Source organism: Nanorana parkeri, unplaced genomic scaffold, assembly GCF_000935625.1.
Source record: "Nanorana parkeri isolate BGI_ZX_2015 unplaced genomic scaffold, ASM93562v1 scaffold1477, whole genome shotgun sequence".
NCBI lineage: Eukaryota > Metazoa > Chordata > Amphibia > Anura > Dicroglossidae > Nanorana > Nanorana parkeri.
In genome coordinates, this window is record NW_017307745.1 from 141,608 (window position 1) to 160,122 (window position 18,515).

The 18,515-nt window shown below is 42.5% G+C and overlaps 1 protein-coding gene across 1 annotated transcript in view; it reads left to right on the top strand.

Annotated features, from left to right (window-relative positions):
• LOC108798451 (oxysterol-binding protein 2-like) overlaps positions 1 to 18,515 on the top strand; it is a 199,984-nt gene that overhangs the window by 130,992 nt on the left and 50,477 nt on the right. Inside the window, exon 4 of the mRNA XM_018570208.1 lies at positions 5,649 to 5,847. Coding sequence (XP_018425710.1) covers positions 5,649 to 5,847 — 199 coding nt within the window. The remainder of the gene's footprint in view (positions 1 to 5,648; positions 5,848 to 18,515) is intronic.

An 18,515-nucleotide genomic window follows, 5' to 3' on the forward strand; every position in this document is an offset into this window, starting at 1 on the left:
GTAACAATAACAGGACTACAAGCAGGTATCAGGACTTAGGTCTATAATCAGGTGACAGGACTTGGGACTCAGGATACACAGGAAATAGGACTGCAAACAGGGTTCAGGACTCACAGGAAACAGGACTGCAAACAGGGTTCAAGGTTCAGGACTGTTCACAGGACTCACAGCAAACAGGGTTCAAGGTTCAGGCCTGGTAACAGGACTCACAGGAAACAATACTAAGCCAACGTCCTGACTGCAGGGAGGGTTTAAATACCCTCCCAGGAAGCACTAGGTGATGGCTAAGTGCCGGCAGCTGGGAGACACCTGCAGGTGAGCACTGGAGCTGCAGGTTCCAGCACCACCCAGTGGTGGTCTGGTACCTAACAGTTCCTGGCTGCCTGGAGATACCTGCAGGTGAGCACAGGAACTGCAGGGTTTAGCTCCAGCGCCACCTAGAGGTGCTCTGGATCCTAACACACAGCTTCTGCAGAATCTGAACTTCCAGTATGGACACTAACATTTATGAAAAGTTATGACATACAGTATATCCAACTAACATTCTGCACTAATTAGCAAAGCATCTAATAGTAATTTACTAACAAACAAAATCATAAAAAACGCTTGGTATTCTTAAAACTTTGAACAAAGATTTGCCAGTCCCAGACATCTGAAGCAACAACTTTCAGGTTTATGTAAATGACTGCCAAGGAAGTCCAACATGTCAATCATTCAGATGTAGAAAAATCATGTTGTAATGCTCGCCATTAAATTCTAAGAATATTACTTGTTTGCACATAATTTAGTGGGCAACTACTGGGGTGTTAGCTGTACACTTGGCAAGATTGGCAAATATTTTGTTACTGATATTTATTACTTTGGTTATGTGTCTGCAAGTTGACATGTCAGAGTCTCTTTCTTTTTATCCTCCTGAAAAGACAAGAGTTTGTGTTGGTCTATGCCTAAAGATTGAGGTCTCGGTTATTCTCTAATTGAATGTGAACTTGGGCCCAGAACATGTGAGATCTAGAGACCAGAGGGTTTCACCCTATCTTCCCCCCCAAGCTTATTTTCCTGTCATTGTTCAATCTTTGTGGAAAGGTAAGCACTGGTAGAGTAGACTGTCTAAGTCATGACACTTGTCCTAGATGGATTCTGTTTGGACCTTGAGACAACAATGATGTACTAATCAATGTAATGTGCTGATGTCCTCCCTCTGAAAAATAGTTTATCAGCACATCAGCCTCTGTAAGCCATTTTTGGGTGGGTGAAAGTTTATACTGTCCCTCACAAGTACAACACAATCCCCTGGTAAACATCATAGGATGTCAAGTATGCATATGACTTTTCCTGTTTTAAATCTTATTTCCTGTTTTTTTTTTCTCAGTTTTGCCAGTCTTGATTATATGTTTCTATTTTTTTATTATTTAGTTCTGTAAATGGCTGTTACTTTAATGGCTCACACATAACTCCATAATAACCAATCAGCTTCTCTTTTTCATTTTCAAAGCTAGACTGAACACACGGAAGAGAGAAGCTAATTGGTTACTATGGGGCAACTGTTCCAGATTCTATCTGCCCCAGCTTTGATAAATTCATTGTATTTGCATTGATTAGGTAATCTAATTAGAACTGACTTAAGGGATTTCTTTTTTCGTTTTGTTTCCAAAGTGAGCTTGACATTCACAGTGAGATCTCCCACTTAAGCTGTGACCACACTTTTCCTATTGACTTAATCTTCCATTAATCACACTTGAGCAGGATTTTCTGCAGCTTTTCCCTAGTCACTACTTATAGTGCACTTGTGAGGATAAAAATAAGGCAGCTGCCACCTCTGAATTGCTTTTGTAGAGGAACTTTACCCTTATCTTTAACAATTCCAACAAAGGCACCATCTACAAACAGAAACTTCTAGATAATTGCAGGCTTTTTATTCTTTGCATACCTTATTTTTCATTTCCTCCTGATTCTTTTCACTGTGGACATTTTTACTAAGGGCAGATGAATCCATCTCCCTTTACTTCCTGGAACTCTGGCACATGTGACTGGACATGTGACCATGCACATCATCTCAGGGGGAAAAAACGCCTTTCCCTGAGCTCTTGTGAGTTCACAGATGAGATTTCCCAGCAATGCGCTGCTGATGAAACCTTCCCAAGATGCATTTCTTAGGCACAGCTATATCACTACTGCCTAAGAGGACCAGTAAGTGGAAAAACAATAATTGTAAGTAAAAGAAATATATGCTTATTCAACTAATGAATGAAAGATGGGGAAAAAAATTATGTGTAAAAAAAATAAAAAATAAAATAGCTAGGTCGGAGTCTGAGGGGTCAGGGTGACTTTTAAGCAGGATTAAGGAAATACATTTTATTTAGTGACAGCATCAGTGTTAGTATCAGTGTTCATAATGGTTTGTTTTGGGTCGGATATAAAAAAGCAAAATGCGTACTATTGTTTCAGGGCCCTACTACAGGTAGAATAAAGCAAATAACACACACATATGTGATATCAGCATGAACGTCAGGCGCAGGAGAGTTTATTTTGGGTTTTTTGGTGGTGGGTCATGGTAATGACAATGAATTATACAGCTAAAATGTTTGCTTTTTTCTTTTGGGTTGGTTTTTCTTGGATAATAAAACAACAAAATCGGGGTATATCCATTAACATTTACCACTAAATGAAGGCCGAGTTTGTCCTGATTGGACTAAATATTAGGGGGAAAAAATAGTTTTTGAATGTTTTCCCTTAAATGTACACAAACTCTTGAGGTGTTTATTGTGTCTGAGAAGAAATGTATTGTTTTCTACACTAACAACAATTGTACCTTCAGTATTATTATTATTACATAGTATTTATATAGCGCCAACAGTTTGCGCAGAGCTTTACAATATAAGGAAGACATTACAATCACAATACAAATCAAGACAAGATGGTAAAGAGGGCCCTGCCCCTAAGGGCTTACAATCTAAAAGAGGAGGGGGAAATGATACATGAGGAGGTAGCTGTGTGGGGATGAATTGTTTGAGAATGTGAGGTTCAGTGGTTAGGTTGAGGTGGGATAGGCTTCCCTGAAGTGATGAGTCTTTAGGGAACGCCTAAAGGCAGTCAAGGTGGGAGATAGACGGACAGGTTGGGGTAAAGAGTTCCAGAGGATGGGAGAGACTCTAGAGAAGTCCTGGAGGCGAGTATGGGAGGAGTTGACATATGCGGCTGTGTTAGGGTTGCCACCTTTTCTTTCAATGAAACCCGAACACTCTAGCGACGCATAGAGATTTTTTGGGGAGAATGAGTTGCGGCTTATTCATATGTAAATAGCGCCACCCATTTATATCTAAATATCACAGTCAAGATTATTTTCAGTGGGGGGGCCAGTAGCCCCTATCTTAATTTTGGTTGCCCTTGTTTCCATGACATCTTGTGTCCGGGTCTCTGCTGCCATGAAACCCGGACACAGCTTTCAAAACCCGGACTGTCCGGGTGAATCCCGTACAGGTGGCAACCCTAGGCTGTGTCCATGTGTTCTAAGGATTACGAGGAATGCATTTTGTAGACACTGCTGTGTTTGGAGTTCACATATGGCAAAATGTGCATATGTTCCTTTGGGCACAAACAAGTACATGAAAACAGTGCATGCGATACCCTGTCACTGAACCTTTCATTTCCAGAACAATCTTCCCAATAAGACTAAATGTACATATTGTGTATACATCCAAACTCCTTGAGATTGCTGCTGTCTTGGATGTGATGTCAGCAGCTCCATCAGATTCAGAGCTGTCACTCAAGTGACATTTTATAGTATTCATTTTCGCTCCTCCCCTGGCATATACATAAAAGCTTATGTAGAGAGGTGAGGTGTTTATAATAACATACCTCAGGCCTGGGCCAATTTCTCAGAAATATAGCAGCTGCAGACAAAACAGAGAGGTTTTACAATTCTGATAAATGTTCAGGTATATAGCAAATTATATTGTGTTTTAATAGCCCAAACAATTTTACATTGATCATCTTTTCTCAGCAGGAGATGGCATCTGTCTGCCTCTCTTCTCCATCCAATGAGTGAAAGACAGAAAATTGGACCCTCAAACATTTAACTAAAGTACAACTAAAGGCTCCTGTATAACATTCTAAACAAGTACCAAATCTAGTTACTATGTGGTGCACAAGCCATATAAAGTAACCCAAAACTTCCTTTATCTTCCTTGATGTTGCTTGATCCTCCTTCACGTGTATCTCTAACACTCCCCCTCCCAGACACTGCAGCTCACAGTGGGAGGGGTTCAGCAGCAGAGGCAGTGCTGTCAATCCAGAAAGCAGTGGGCAGGATTAGGTGTTCTGATTGAATCAGCAGTGATAATGCTGATAATCACACCCGCAGAAACATTTTTTCATCCCATTGTAGTTCAAGTAGACCCAGCCTACATGAGAGTGGCAACTCTGCTCTGAATTTAAGACCAGTTAAACATCATTGCCACACCATCACAGGAAGCTCCATTAGGTGGACATCTCTGGTAGTTCAACATGTATTTGTGGAACTTTGCAGAGGAAATACGAGAAAACTGTGTGTGGCTGCATTTATAATTGTACACAATAATTCTACTTTCATATTCTTCTAGTCAAATTGTAAATTGGGAGAAGAATCCATGTCAGCATTTAAAATCTGTAAATAGGCCCTACATAGTCGTTCACGGTCACGTGAGACAGTTATGTGCATAAAAGAAAATATTCAGCTTAACAGCAAAATTATGCCAGAGATGATCGGGAAATGTTGGCTGGTATGCAATGCACTCTAAACGACCCCACAATTGCAAACCCATAGAAAAATGGATGCACAGCGCTAAATACCAACAGTTTCCTTATCCATACAATTGTGCAAACAAATATGTATATAAAAGTTGTTTATACACCCGTAAAAAGTTCTAATAGGTCAGTGCATAAAGTGCATATAAAACAAAGTGCAAATGGTTCTGATTAGGGATGCACTGATTCATGCTCCCTGGTGATGAGGGAGCATAGAGCCGGCTTCCGGGCCAACCAGGAAGCCAGGGCCGTGTAAAGACGCGATGCCCAGCTTCCTGATTGGCCAGTTTCTCGTCCAATCAGGAAGCCGGGCAACGCATCATTACATCCGGTTTCCTGATTGGCCAGAAAGCCGGCTCCATGCTTTCTTGTTACCCGGTAACCCTGCTAATCAGGAAACCGGGTGGCAAGTCTTCACACGCCGCCTGGCTTCCCATTTATTCAGGAAGCCAGGTGGCGAGTCATTACACGTCAACCTGGCTTCCCTCTCTCACTTCTTTTTGGGGTACATTTATAAAAGTTCCTCCTGGCGTATACCGTTTAAATGTCACTAGCACTCCTAGATAGGCTGGCGAGTATAGGAAACTTCTATACTCGTCAGTACCATCTAGGGACACTAGTGCCGTGTGAACAGGAACTTTTATAAATTAACCCCCATTTGTCTCTGGAACAAGATAAGTAATTACGAGACAATTACTAGACAGTTAAGTAATTTTATCAAACATGGCACAGACAGCAAAAGAGAAACTGACAGGGGTCCCATCTCAAAAAATGAGACACACGGCTAATGTATTGATTTGTAGTGACCATGTACATTATTTCTTCAGACAAACAGATTAAGCCCTGAGGATTTAATTCTCTTATAGGCATGTCGGGACTTTTTGGAGTTAGCGGAAACCCACAGTCGCAAATGGCACCGTGCTTTACAGTATGAACGTGAGCAAAGAGCACGCCTGGAAGAGACTATTGAGCAGCTAGCAAAGCAACACAACAGCTTGGAACAAGCCTGCCGAGGAGCACCAAGCCTGTCCTCCAATACTACAGGAACCCCCAGCTCTGTAAAAGGTAAATCGTTCACTTTGCTTAACAGAGAAAAATATTACCAGGTTTATTCAGTAAAGCCAAAGACAATGTGCACCTACTAACTAGCAATCACTATGTTATCTACTCCACAAATATCCAATATGTGCACTGGACAATACATTGTAGATTCTACACTACTTCTTTGTTCTATATTTTATAGATTTCACAGTACTCAACTAATATGTACAGTGTGCCGTACAGAATATAATCCACACTACTAAACTGTTAACACTGTGCTGTACATTTTAGATGCCAGATGGCCACACTGTATACAGTCTGTTGTACATTGTATGACTCTTCACTGAATTTTTGCCAACATTGGAGTTGGCCGACACAATACATCATTCATACATCATCGAAGTCCATCCTAGAAACACTTTTGCCAGCTTATCAAAATGTCTGAAACTGTCTTTGTTACATAACTGCCAATTAGGATCTTTATTTACATTTTCCTAAACTGCACTGTGAGAATAAAAGGGAAAAAAAATGATTGCTGTGGTCTGTGACGGACCGGCCTCAGTCACTATGAAGCTTCCTCTCCATTGGAACCCAAATTCCAGCGTCCTTAGCTCTAAACCTGCCTAATTATTGGATGGAACCAGTATATTAGGACTAAAAACAAAACTCCCAAAATAATATAAATGTACCCAAAACATCAGACAACACCAATGTTGAAGTAAAAACACAAACTCTGTTTATTAGAACCAAGAACACACACTTTATACCTTTCTCTGGACATTGCCACCTCCTTCCCAACAGCATCATTCTGCCAAGCATGTACGCACATAAATAAAACAAGTTAAAACTGGTATAAGGTAAACTGAACACATAATCTAATCAAGTAACAGGCACTCAGACAGTTCTTATCAGCAAAGTCTGTTAATTGAATCCCACCCCTCCTCCGGGGTATACAGTACGTACCTGAAATAATGTCCAGAATTATTCAGCTGTAAGAAAAAGCGTCTAAAAAATAGTTCTACACGCCCGGCTACATGAGCTTTTCCTACATGCCTTGGCGGGGGGAAATGTTATAATCCCGGATAAAATGTACACATTTCTCAGGGAGCCGGGAAGGTTATAAAAGTGTTCCAAAATGAGTTCCAGGAGCTCGGGTTTTACGAAAGCCGTTTGATCGCGCTATCCTAGCAATGGCTTTACCCAGCCCCGGTACAGCCAAACCCCTTACCCGGTCAGCCCCAGCCATACATAAATCCAAGATTCCTTGGGTGATCCAGACGGCAGACCCATATTGGCCCATAGTCTGTAGGAAGGAGGCTAGCCCCCAGGCTCCTCCAACAGCCCCAGTAACGGTTCAGTCCGTCACAGTCTACACAGACGTTCTTTCTATAGCAGCAGTCTCAAAGTGCGGGCCACTTGCGGCCCGCGAGCCGGTACTATGTGGCCCGCAGCCAGGAGACAAGTCAGGTACGCGGTCACGGACCGCATACCTGACTTGCGGGAGCAGCTACACGGTCTGCATCTTGATCGGATGCAGACAGCAGAGCTTCTCCTCCCGGCACAGAGATCATTTCAGCCGGAGCTCAGTTCTGAGCTCCAGCCGAAAGAACGGATGTGTTAGTGAGGTCTGCAGCAGACCTCACTAATCGCCACTAGAGCACCAGGAATCGATCGTGGCTCATCACAGCCTCCTCCCTGCAAAAAAGGTAAGCAGGAGAGGGGGCTGTGTATTTTATTTCAATTTATATATTAAGTGGCAGTATTTTTTTATACGTGCAGGGGTAGTATTTTTTTTATATGTGCAGGGGTACCTTTTTTTTAAATATATGTAAGCAACCTTTTACCTATTTAATTAGCTAAATCCAGGTGGTGACTTTGTTTTGGCCAGACAGTGTATATGAACTGTACCTGTTTAAAAAAGCGTTAAAACCCACTTGGCCGCAGAGATTTGTGTTTGAAATCTTGCCACTTGAACTTCCTTTGATGAAGGCAATGAATACATAATGGACCATTGAATAGCAATTCATACACAAGTATGTATATGATTAGTGGCAAGGAGAGATGATGTCACAATGCATGTTACAATAACTAGAGGTGCACCGAAATAGAAATTTAAAAACCGAAATTAAAAAAATTGTCAGGCCGAAACCGATACCGGAAATGTTTTTATTTAAATTTTTTCAAATATTATATTATTTATTTTTTATAAACTTTAAAAAATGTAATTATTTATTCATTTTTTATTAAATATTTTCATTTTTTACTTTGCTTTTAGGGGCTTCGGGGGAATATTAGGGGTCTAAACAGACCTCTGATATTTCCCTTTTAAAATAGAAAAAGAGATTTAGAACACAGAGTTCTCAATCTCTTTTTCTGTATCCCCTGTTATCAATGAACAGGAATCCTCTATGAGTGTTCCTGTTCATTCATAAAATGAGAGCATTGTGTGTTTACTATAACCACAATTATGAATGAACAGGAGTGGATATAGATCACTTTAAACTGTTTCAACATTTTATGTTAAAAAGATTTTACGTTTTGTTTTTGTTATATACAAGTAAAGGCCGCAATCTTAGTTAACGTCCAGGCTTGAGTTAATCTTGAATAATGTTTCATGCCATTGGGTGTCTGGTGGTAATTCTTTGCAATAGAAAGGAAATTGAATACTTTCTTACATCTATATGCCAAATCAAATGAGGGGACTTTATCAAAACTGTAGCAGACACAATCTGGAGCAGTTGCCCATGGCAACCAATCAGCTTCCCTCTTTCATTTTCAAAGCTTAACTGAACAAACTGAAGAGAGAAGCTGTTTGGTTACTATAGGTAACAGCTCCAGATTCTGTCGGCTCCAGTTATGATAAATTCCCACCAATATGTTTTTACTATATACAAAAAAATACTTTTAGCAAGGCTTCACCTTATATTAACCACTTGCTGACCGGGGTGTTTACACCTCCTTCCTGGCCAGGCCATTTTTCAGTGTTCAGCGCTGCGGTACTTTGACTGACATTTATTCCGTCATGCAACGCTGTACTGAAATGAATTTTATACCATTTTTGGGGGACAGATAGAGCTTTCTTTTGGTGGTATATAATCACCACTGCGGTTTTATTTTTTACTATACAATGAAAAAAGTACCGAAAATTTAAAAAAAACCTGTTTTCCCTACGTTATGTTATAAAACATTTAATATCACCCAAATTTTTGGTAAAATATAAAAGACGGGGTCACGTCGGGTAAATAGACACCAAACATGTCAAGCTTTAAAATTGCGTACTCGCAAAAAATTACCATGCCCAAAATTAGCCATAGGCGACGCTATAAAAGCTTTTACCACTCATCAGTTTAGTGTTGTCAGTGATTGATGGTCCTAAAATTTTTGCTCTCACTCCGATGTTCGCGGCGATATGTAACATGTGCGGCACAATGGATGCAATCGTCGTTTTTGCACATAGGCGCACTCGACGCATGTTTGTATGTGGGGGGCGGGGGACTTACATTTTTTTTTTTTTATTGCTTTTATATGTGACTTTTCATTTTTTTTGTAACTTTTCATTTTTTTTAAACCTTTTTTTCACTTAACTTTATTGCTATCACATAGGGGGCTAACAAGAACCTATGTGATAGCCAATTTGCAGTGACAAGTCCTCTTTATGGAGACATCAGGGGTCTCCAAGACCCCTAATGTCACCTAGGAACCCCCAGAGAAGCTGATAAAGCAGAGATCTGCTTCACCAGCTTCTCTCCGGCTTCTGTACCGGAGAGTGACAGAGGAATGCGGAAGTGAGCAGGGGTAGTATTTTTTTATATGTGCAGTGGCAGTATTTTTTTATACGTGCAGGGGTAGTATTTTTTTTATATGTGCAGGGGTACCTTTTTTTTAAATATATGTAAGCAACCTTTTACCTATTTAATTAGCTAAATCCAGGTGGTGACTTTGTTTTGGCCAGACAGTGTATATGAACTGTACCTGTTTAAAAAAGCGTTAAAACCCACTTGGCCGCAGAGATTTGTGTTTGAAATCTTGCCACTTGAACTTCCTTTGATGAAGGCAATGAATACATAATGGACCATTGAATAGCAATTCATACACAAGTATGTATATGATTAGTGGCAAGGAGAGATGATGTCACAATGCATGTTACAATAACTAGAGGTGCACCGAAATAGAAATTTAAAAACCGAAATTAAAAAAATTGTCAGGCCGAAACCGATACCGGAAATGTTTTTATTTAAATTTTTTCAAATATTATATTATTTATTTTTTATAAACTTTAAAAAATGTAATTATTTATTCATTTTTTATTAAATATTTTCATTTTTTACTTTGCTTTTAGGGGCTTCGGGGAAATATTAGGGGTCTAAACAGACCTCTGATATTTCCCTTTTAAAATAGAAAAAGAGATTTAGAACACAGAGTTCTCAATCTCTTTTTCTGTATCCCCTGTTATCAATGAACAGGAATCCTCTATGAGTGTTCCTGTTCATTCATAAAATGAGAGCATTGTGTGTTTACTATAACCACAATTATGAATGAACAGGAGTGGATATAGATCACTTTAAACTGTTTCAACATTTTATGTTAAAAAGATTTTACGTTTTGTTTTTGTTATATACAAGTAAAGGCCGCAATCTTAGTTAACGTCCAGGCTTGAGTTAATCTTGAATAATGTTTCATGCCATTGGGTGTCTGGTGGTAATTCTTTGCAATAGAAAGGAAATTGAATACTTTCTTACATCTATATGCCAAATCAAATGAGGGGACTTTATCAAAACTGTAGCAGACACAATCTGGAGCAGTTGCCCATGGCAACCAATCAGCTTCCCTCTTTCATTTTCAAAGCTTAACTGAACAAACTGAAGAGAGAAGCTGTTTGGTTACTATAGGTAACAGCTCCAGATTCTGTCGGCTCCAGTTATGATAAATTCCCACCAATATGTTTTTACTATATACAAAAAAATACTTTTAGCAAGGCTTCACCTTATATTAACCACTTGCTGACCGGGGTGTTTACACCTCCTTCCTGGCCAGGCCATTTTTCAGTGTTCAGCGCTGCGGTACTTTGACTGACATTTATTCCGTCATGCAACGCTGTACTGAAATGAATTTTATACCATTTTTGGGGGACAGATAGAGCTTTCTTTTGGTGGTATATAATCACCACTGCGGTTTTATTTTTTACTATACAATGAAAAAAGTACCGAAAATTTAAAAAAAACCTGTTTTCCCTACGTTATGTTATAAAACATTTAATATCACCCAAATTTTTGGTAAAATATAAAAGACGGGGTCACGTCGGGTAAATAGACACCAAACATGTCAAGCTTTAAAATTGCGTACTCGCAAAAAATTACCATGCCCAAAATTAGCCATAGGCGACGCTATAAAAGCTTTTACCACTCATCAGTTTAGTGTTGTCAGTGATTGATGGTCCTAAAATTTTTGCTCTCACTCCGATGTTCGCGGCGATATGTAACATGTGCGGCACAATGGATGCAATCGTCGTTTTTGCACATAGGCGCACTCGACGCATGTTTGTATGTGGGGGGCGGGGGACTTACATTTTTTTTTTTTTATTGCTTTTATATGTGACTTTTCATTTTTTTTGTAACTTTTCATTTTTTTTAAACCTTTTTTTCACTTAACTTTATTGCTATCACATAGGGGGCTAACAAGAACCTATGTGATAGCCAATTTGCAGTGACAAGTCCTCTTTATGGAGACATCAGGGGTCTCTAAGACCCCTAATGTCACCTAGGCACCCCCAGAGAAGCTGATAAAGCAGAGATCTGCTTCACCAGCTTCTCTCCGGCTTCTGTACCGGAGAGTGACAGAGGAATGCGGAAGTGATGCAATATACATCACTTCCTGCATTCCGAAAAGGAGGAGATCAAACGGAGATCGTGTACTGAACTCCGGTCACAGAGCTGCTGTGCTGGTCCCGGGCTCACACCGGGCACAGCGGAGCTCAGGATTGCCAGCAGCGGTGGAGCGGGGGGGCCGCACACCTGCACGCCTATTACAAGCGATCGGGCGTCCGAACGCTTGTATGTAAACGGCCATCGCTGGCTGTTTACATTCCAAGCTGATCCAAGCCTAGCAGCAGGCACGAGCGGGACGGGATGGGATGTCAGAAAAAACGCCCACCCGCATCCAAGAAGCCACTGTCCAGCCGTTTAACTACAATGGCCGGACAGGAGGAGGTTAAAGTTATATTAAAGGTTTGGTTTTTTTCATGATCACCTTTGCATGAAATGTAAGCGGCCGGGATAGCGCGACTTTCGGGGCGACGTTCCAGCGACGGTAGCGCGACCTTCTCCGTCGGGCTCCATAGAAAAAAAGCAAAATCGCGCAAAATCCGCCGAAAAAAGGGTCCGGTAGAAGCGACTTGCGACCGCGACGAGCGATGCGCGACATGAGTTAAGACAGCTCCATTGAATATCATTGGCCGGCGACTTCTCGCGATATCGCGCGGCAAAAATGTGCGAAATCGCGCGACAAGTCGCTATATGTGAACGGGGCCTAATGCTACTTTAATAACAACACAGTTGTCTTTTTGCTGGGGGAAATCAGTTTTCAATGCAAATACTTTAGGATAGCTCTATAAAATATTCATAACATAGTACTAACAATGACTAGCATATAATAATATTTTTTTCTTCTTTCAGCTGTGTCTCTGGTACACAGATCAGCCTTTCCCTAGTGAGAACCCACCTCCAGCACACAGATCGGCCTTTCCCTAGTGAGATCCCACCTCCAGCACACAGATCGGCCTTTCCCTAGTGAGATCCCACCTCCAGCACACAGATCGGCCTTTCCCCAATGAGATCCCACCTCCAGCACACAGATCGGCCTTTCCCCAATGAGATCCCACCTCCAGCACACAGATTGGCCTTTTCTCAGTAAGATCCCACCTCCAGCACACAGATCAGCCTTTCAACATAGGGGGCTAACAAGAACCTATGTGATAGCCAATTTGCAGTGACAAGTCCTCTTTATGGAGACATCAGGGGTCTCTAAGACCCCTAATGTCACCTAGGCACCCCCAGAGAAGCTGATAAAGCAGAGATCTGCTTCACCAGCTTCTCTCCGGCTTCTGTACCGGAGAGTGACAGAGGAATGCGGAAGTGATGCAATATACATCACTTCCTGCATTCCGAAAAGGAGGAGATCAAACGGAGATCGTGTACTGAACTCCGGTCACAGAGCTGCTGTGCTGGTCCCGGGCTCACACCGGGCACAGCGGAGCTCAGGATTGCCAGCAGCGGTGGAGCGGGGGGGCCGCACACCTGCACGCCTATTACAAGCGATCGGGCGTCCGAACGCTTGTATGTAAACGGCCATCGCTGGCTGTTTACATTCCAAGCTGATCCAAGCCTAGCAGCAGGCACGAGCGGGACGGGATGGGATGTCAGAAAAAACGCCCACCCGCATCCAAGAAGCCACTGTCCAGCCGTTTAACTACAATGGCCGGACAGGAGGAGGTTAAAGTTATATTAAAGGTTTGGTTTTTTTCATGATCACCTTTGCATGAAATGTAAGCGGCCGGGATAGCGCGACTTTCGGGGCGACGTTCCAGCGACGGTAGCGCGACCTTCTCCGTCGGGCTCCATAGAAAAAAAGCAAAATCGCGCAAAATCCGCCGAAAAAAGGGTCCGGTAGAAGCGACTTGCGACCGCGACGAGCGATGCGCGACATGAGTTAAGACAGCTCCATTGAATATCATTGGCCGGCGACTTCTCGCGATATCGCGCGGCAAAAATGTGCGAAATCGCGCGACAAGTCGCTATATGTGAACGGGGCCTAATGCTACTTTAATAACAACACAGTTGTCTTTTTGCTGGGGGAAATCAGTTTTCAATGCAAATACTTTAGGATAGCTCTATAAAATATTCATAACATAGTACTAACAATGACTAGCATATAATAATATTTTTTTCTTCTTTCAGCTGTGTCTCTGGTACACAGATCAGCCTTTCCCTAGTGAGAACCCACCTCCAGCACACAGATCGGCCTTTCCCTAGTGAGATCCCACCTCCAGCACACAGATCGGCCTTTCCCTAGTGAGATCCCACCTCCAGCACACAGATCGGCCTTTCCCCAATGAGATCCCACCTCCAGCACACAGATTGGCCTTTTCTCAGTAAGATCCCACCTCCAGCACACAGATCAGCCTTTCCCCAGTGAGATCCCACCTCAATCACACAGATCAGCCTTTCCCCAGTGGGATCCCACCTCCAGCTCAAAGATTGACAGGCCCCCAGCGAGATCCCACCTCCAGCACACAGATTGGCCTTTCCCCAATGAGATCACACCTCCAGAACACAGATCAGCCTTTCAAAGTGAGATCCCACCTCCAGCTCACAGATCAGCCTTTCCCCAGTGAGATCCCACCTCCATCACACAGATCAGCCTTTCCCCAGTGAGATCCCACCTCAATCACACAGATCAGCCTTTCCCCAGTAAGATCACACCTCCATCACACAGATTGGCCTTTCCCCAGTGAGATCCCACCTCAATCACACAGATCAGCCTTTCCCCAGTGGGATCCCACCTCCAGCTCAAAGATTGACAGGCCCCAAGCGAGATCCCACCTCCATCACACAGATCAACCTTTCCCCAGTGGGATCCCACATCCAGCTCACAGATTGGCCTTTCCCCAGTGGGATCCCACATCCAGCTCACAGATTGACCGTCCTCCAGTGGGATAACACTTCCCGCACACAGATTGACCTTTCCCCAGTGAGACTCCCCCTACAGCTCACAGATTGGCCTTTCCCCAGTGGGATCCCACCTCCAGCTCACAGATTGACTGGCCTCCAGTGGGATAACACTTCCAGCACACAGATTGGCCTTTCCCCAGTGGGATAACACTTCCAGCACACAGATTGGCCTTTCCCTAGTGGGATCCCACCTCCAGCTCACAGATTTACCTTTCCCCAGTGGGATAACACTTCTAGCACACAGATTGGCCTTTCTCAAGTGGGATCACACCTTGAGCAAACAGAATGGCCTTTCCCCAGTGGGATCACACCTCCAGAATACAGATGCAAACGCATCAAAAACGCATGCAACTGCCCTGGAACGCACTGAAAGCCCATTTTCAACTAAAAAAAAAACCAACATATTTTTTTAACCAAAAATGGCCTCAAAAACACGGCAAAAAACGCAGCACAACCCACTGCACTGCGTGTGCAGAAACTCATGCAGATCTGCTCTGCATTTGGTGTGAACAAGGCCTAAGAGTGAAGCTCAGTTCAGCAGCACTCTCTATCCTCTCCTCCCTCTGCAGAAGCAAATTTCTTATTGTATTTTAGGGACAATGGTGTGTGTGTAGTCCAGGATTGTGTGTGTTGGGTATTATTTCTGTATCCTGTCCCCTGCACACACCTCACTACAGTATCCATGCCAGAAGTAAGATGCCCCTCCACTACACAGAGATTTCTAGCTAGTTTTACACCAACATAGTCCGTGCATCAATATCCATTCCGTAGTGTATGTGCATTATCCTATCAGTGATTAGCTGCCACAGAAGAAGCGTTAGTGATAATAAACTTACAATGAATGCTGCTCCTTGATGTTTAAATGTTTTGGTTTCCTGCAGAATCAGCTGGTCCCCTTAGCAATGGTGCTGATATCCTCTTCAGGGTGGCCCATTTCCCTTGCAGAGTCAAATTTAGCCACCCCTGAGTGTGCTATTAAGCTTTGTGTGTCTTCCTAAACACACAGGGAGGGCAAGGCAAGCCACTACCCTGATCTCTTCTCCCTCCTCCAAGCTAGTAGATGGACAGCACTTGGAGACTCTGCTGTCTCTTATACTGGACAGGATGTTCAGGGAAGCTGAGCTGAGAGATTTGGAGCCAGCTGTTTCAAACTATGATGACTGTAAGTGCTTGGGCAACAATGTAATTACTTTGCTGAGCAATGTATATTTCTTTGATCTGGGTTCATTATTGAGAAGATTAAATGTTTAATACTACTTTATCCACTCAGTCACCTACCCCCAGCATATAAGCATTAACCCCTCAGTGACCTGAGGGGTGATCTGCTTCAAAAGATCATGTGCATCAACCCCTCAGTAAAGAATATTCAGACGCGTGTGCAATAACCTCTCGGTTACCTACCCCCAGCATATAAGCATTAACCCCTTAGTGCCAAGTCCCCAACTCAGGTGCGCTAAACCCTCAGCGTCCTTTCCTCTTTGTCTAAGTGATAACCCTTCAGCCCAGGTGTATAATCTTCTCAGTGCTTAGTGCCCAGGCATGTATGTTAACCCCTCAGCACCCAGTACGCAGCATATATAGGTTAACTCCTCAGCACTCAGGACCCAATGCACAATCTTTAACCTTAGCACCTATTCTTTTGTTTGTTGTGCATTCACCTCTCAGCTGCCAGTATCCAGAACGTGAGAATTTACCCCTCAGGAGCCAGTTAACAAGCAGGCATGTTAGCCCTTAGCAGTCGGTCCCCAGCATGTGTGCAATAACTCCTCCACACCCAGCACATGTGTTAACCCCCTTAGAACCCAGTCTCCAGCCCATGGGGCCAATACCTCACATTTATTCAGTGCACGTTTCCAAATAACAGTTTCATTTTCGCTGACTCTTATATTCAGCTCCAATGAATGTGGCCAGCCTAACTCCTGAGGCTCACAGCAAGTGCGTCTGTGTTTTAGGGGCATAGCTCTACTGTAAGCAGGCACAAAATGCATCAGTTTTTGCATGTGCAGGCATATACAGCAATACTATATATATATTTACCTTACCGTTGAAATACATCTGACACTTCAAATGCTACGCAAGTTATAAAACCAAAACTTGGACGTGCCTGTACATCTGTTCTAATGTCTTAATGTTTACCCTGGGTGCCCTAAATTTTGGGTACTGTAGCAGGCAAAGTCTAACACTGCTTGGCACCAGGTTTAGTCCTAAGCTAACCCAACCTGCTTCACAATTTGTTGGGCCATCACTGTAATGGGTGGCCACATTGGCTAATAGGGGATGCAGGAGGAATGGGCCCAGTTCGGGACTAAACTAAAATGTTTAAAAGTGTGGATAGTTGCCTTTAAGAGCACCCCAGGAATTGAGCCATCCATAGTACTCACTCACTCTTATAAACATTAGTGCTTACACCTCTGGGTTACTCCTTTTTATTCCTTGTTATAGATTTAAAGTAACAAGTCTACTTTAAGATTTACATTGTGGCAGTTACTCGGTACCAAAATGCCTATCTATTTTTGAATGGACGCAATGTGCAAAAATAGCTGCTGATATTATTTTTAAACTCAGAAACCAGGTCTAAAACTGACCCTCTGTAGTTTGTATGCTAAACCACTGGGCACAGTTGCTTTTTACTGGGTAGCTGTGACTGAATTTTGCGGGTCTGAGCTTTCCAGCTGACGTGGTTTTTAATTCTTCCGGGATTAGCTGCTGGCACGAATCATATTTGTAACTGCGATGCTGAGTTTTTGATTTGGTCAACCGATAATGGGTGAGTTTCCTGTGTATGTGTATTCAGTATGCAGACTTATGTGATTTTTAAGTTGAAGTCAGTTCAGCCATTGTAATTTATTATGCTGAACACTGACTTTAAAGTGATCGCTATGTGCCCTTTTTCATAGGGAAGCTTGGTAGCTCTAAATTTAAACGGTATAAAAAAAGAAATGCCATGGGTTTTATACTTTGTAGATTAAACAGCAGTCTCTTTATAGGAATGCAAGAGTGTGGTAAATTAGTATAAACAACTGAACTTTACAGCCCAACTCTACTCAAAAGTTTTTATGAATTTTTAAATAAGGTAGCAGAGACTTATCTGTCATACTGTGACTCCATTAGGGATTTTTCTTCAAACCTCCTGTTCTGGGGACACCAGGGCAAATATAATGAGAAAAGGGGTCAACAAGATGAGAAAACACAGTCAGCAATTAAAAAAGGAGGTTGTAACTCTTCCCCACTCTACTAAAAAGGTGTGCTTATTTTTGTTGTTATCCCTTGGAGACTGTATCTCACTTCCTGTCTCCGATCTGATTACCGGGACAGGAAGTGGATGATATCTTTTCAATAGGGGCACAGATAGCAGTAACACCTGGCAGAAAAGAAGGACTTCTGGATTTGGGTTTTTGATTAAGAAAGTTTATAGCAGTTGTTAATAGAAGACCTCCGGGCATAATTATTCTTATCCCTTGCAGTGGGGCTATCCCCGTACTGCAAGGGTTAAATGCTCATTTTTGTCTAGGGACAAAAATTAAAAGTTTTACTCACCTGAACCTCGCAGCCAACTGGCTGTTAGACCAATCCCTGCCGCCTCTCTCCCCTTTTGATCCAGCTGTCTAAGGTCCTGTGAGTCATAGGGCGTGAGGACGCCGTGGGACATACCATCGCCAGAGCAGAGGAGAAGACAGTCTCCAGGGACCGGTCTAAAAGCCAGCCGGCTGCAAGTTTCAGGTAAGTCACTTTTTTATACTTAAATCCCTAGACAAAAATGAGCAGTTAACCCTTGCAGTGCGGGGGTAACCCCACTGCAATGGTTAAGAATAATTATGGCCAGAGGTCTTGTGTAAACTCAAACCTGTGATGCCCTTATTTTATTCCTAACTATTATGGGAATATATTGTCTAATTATTCTTGTAACTCTGATTACCTATGATATCATTCAATTATAGATTTTGCGCAACAGCTCAGAGATATGTT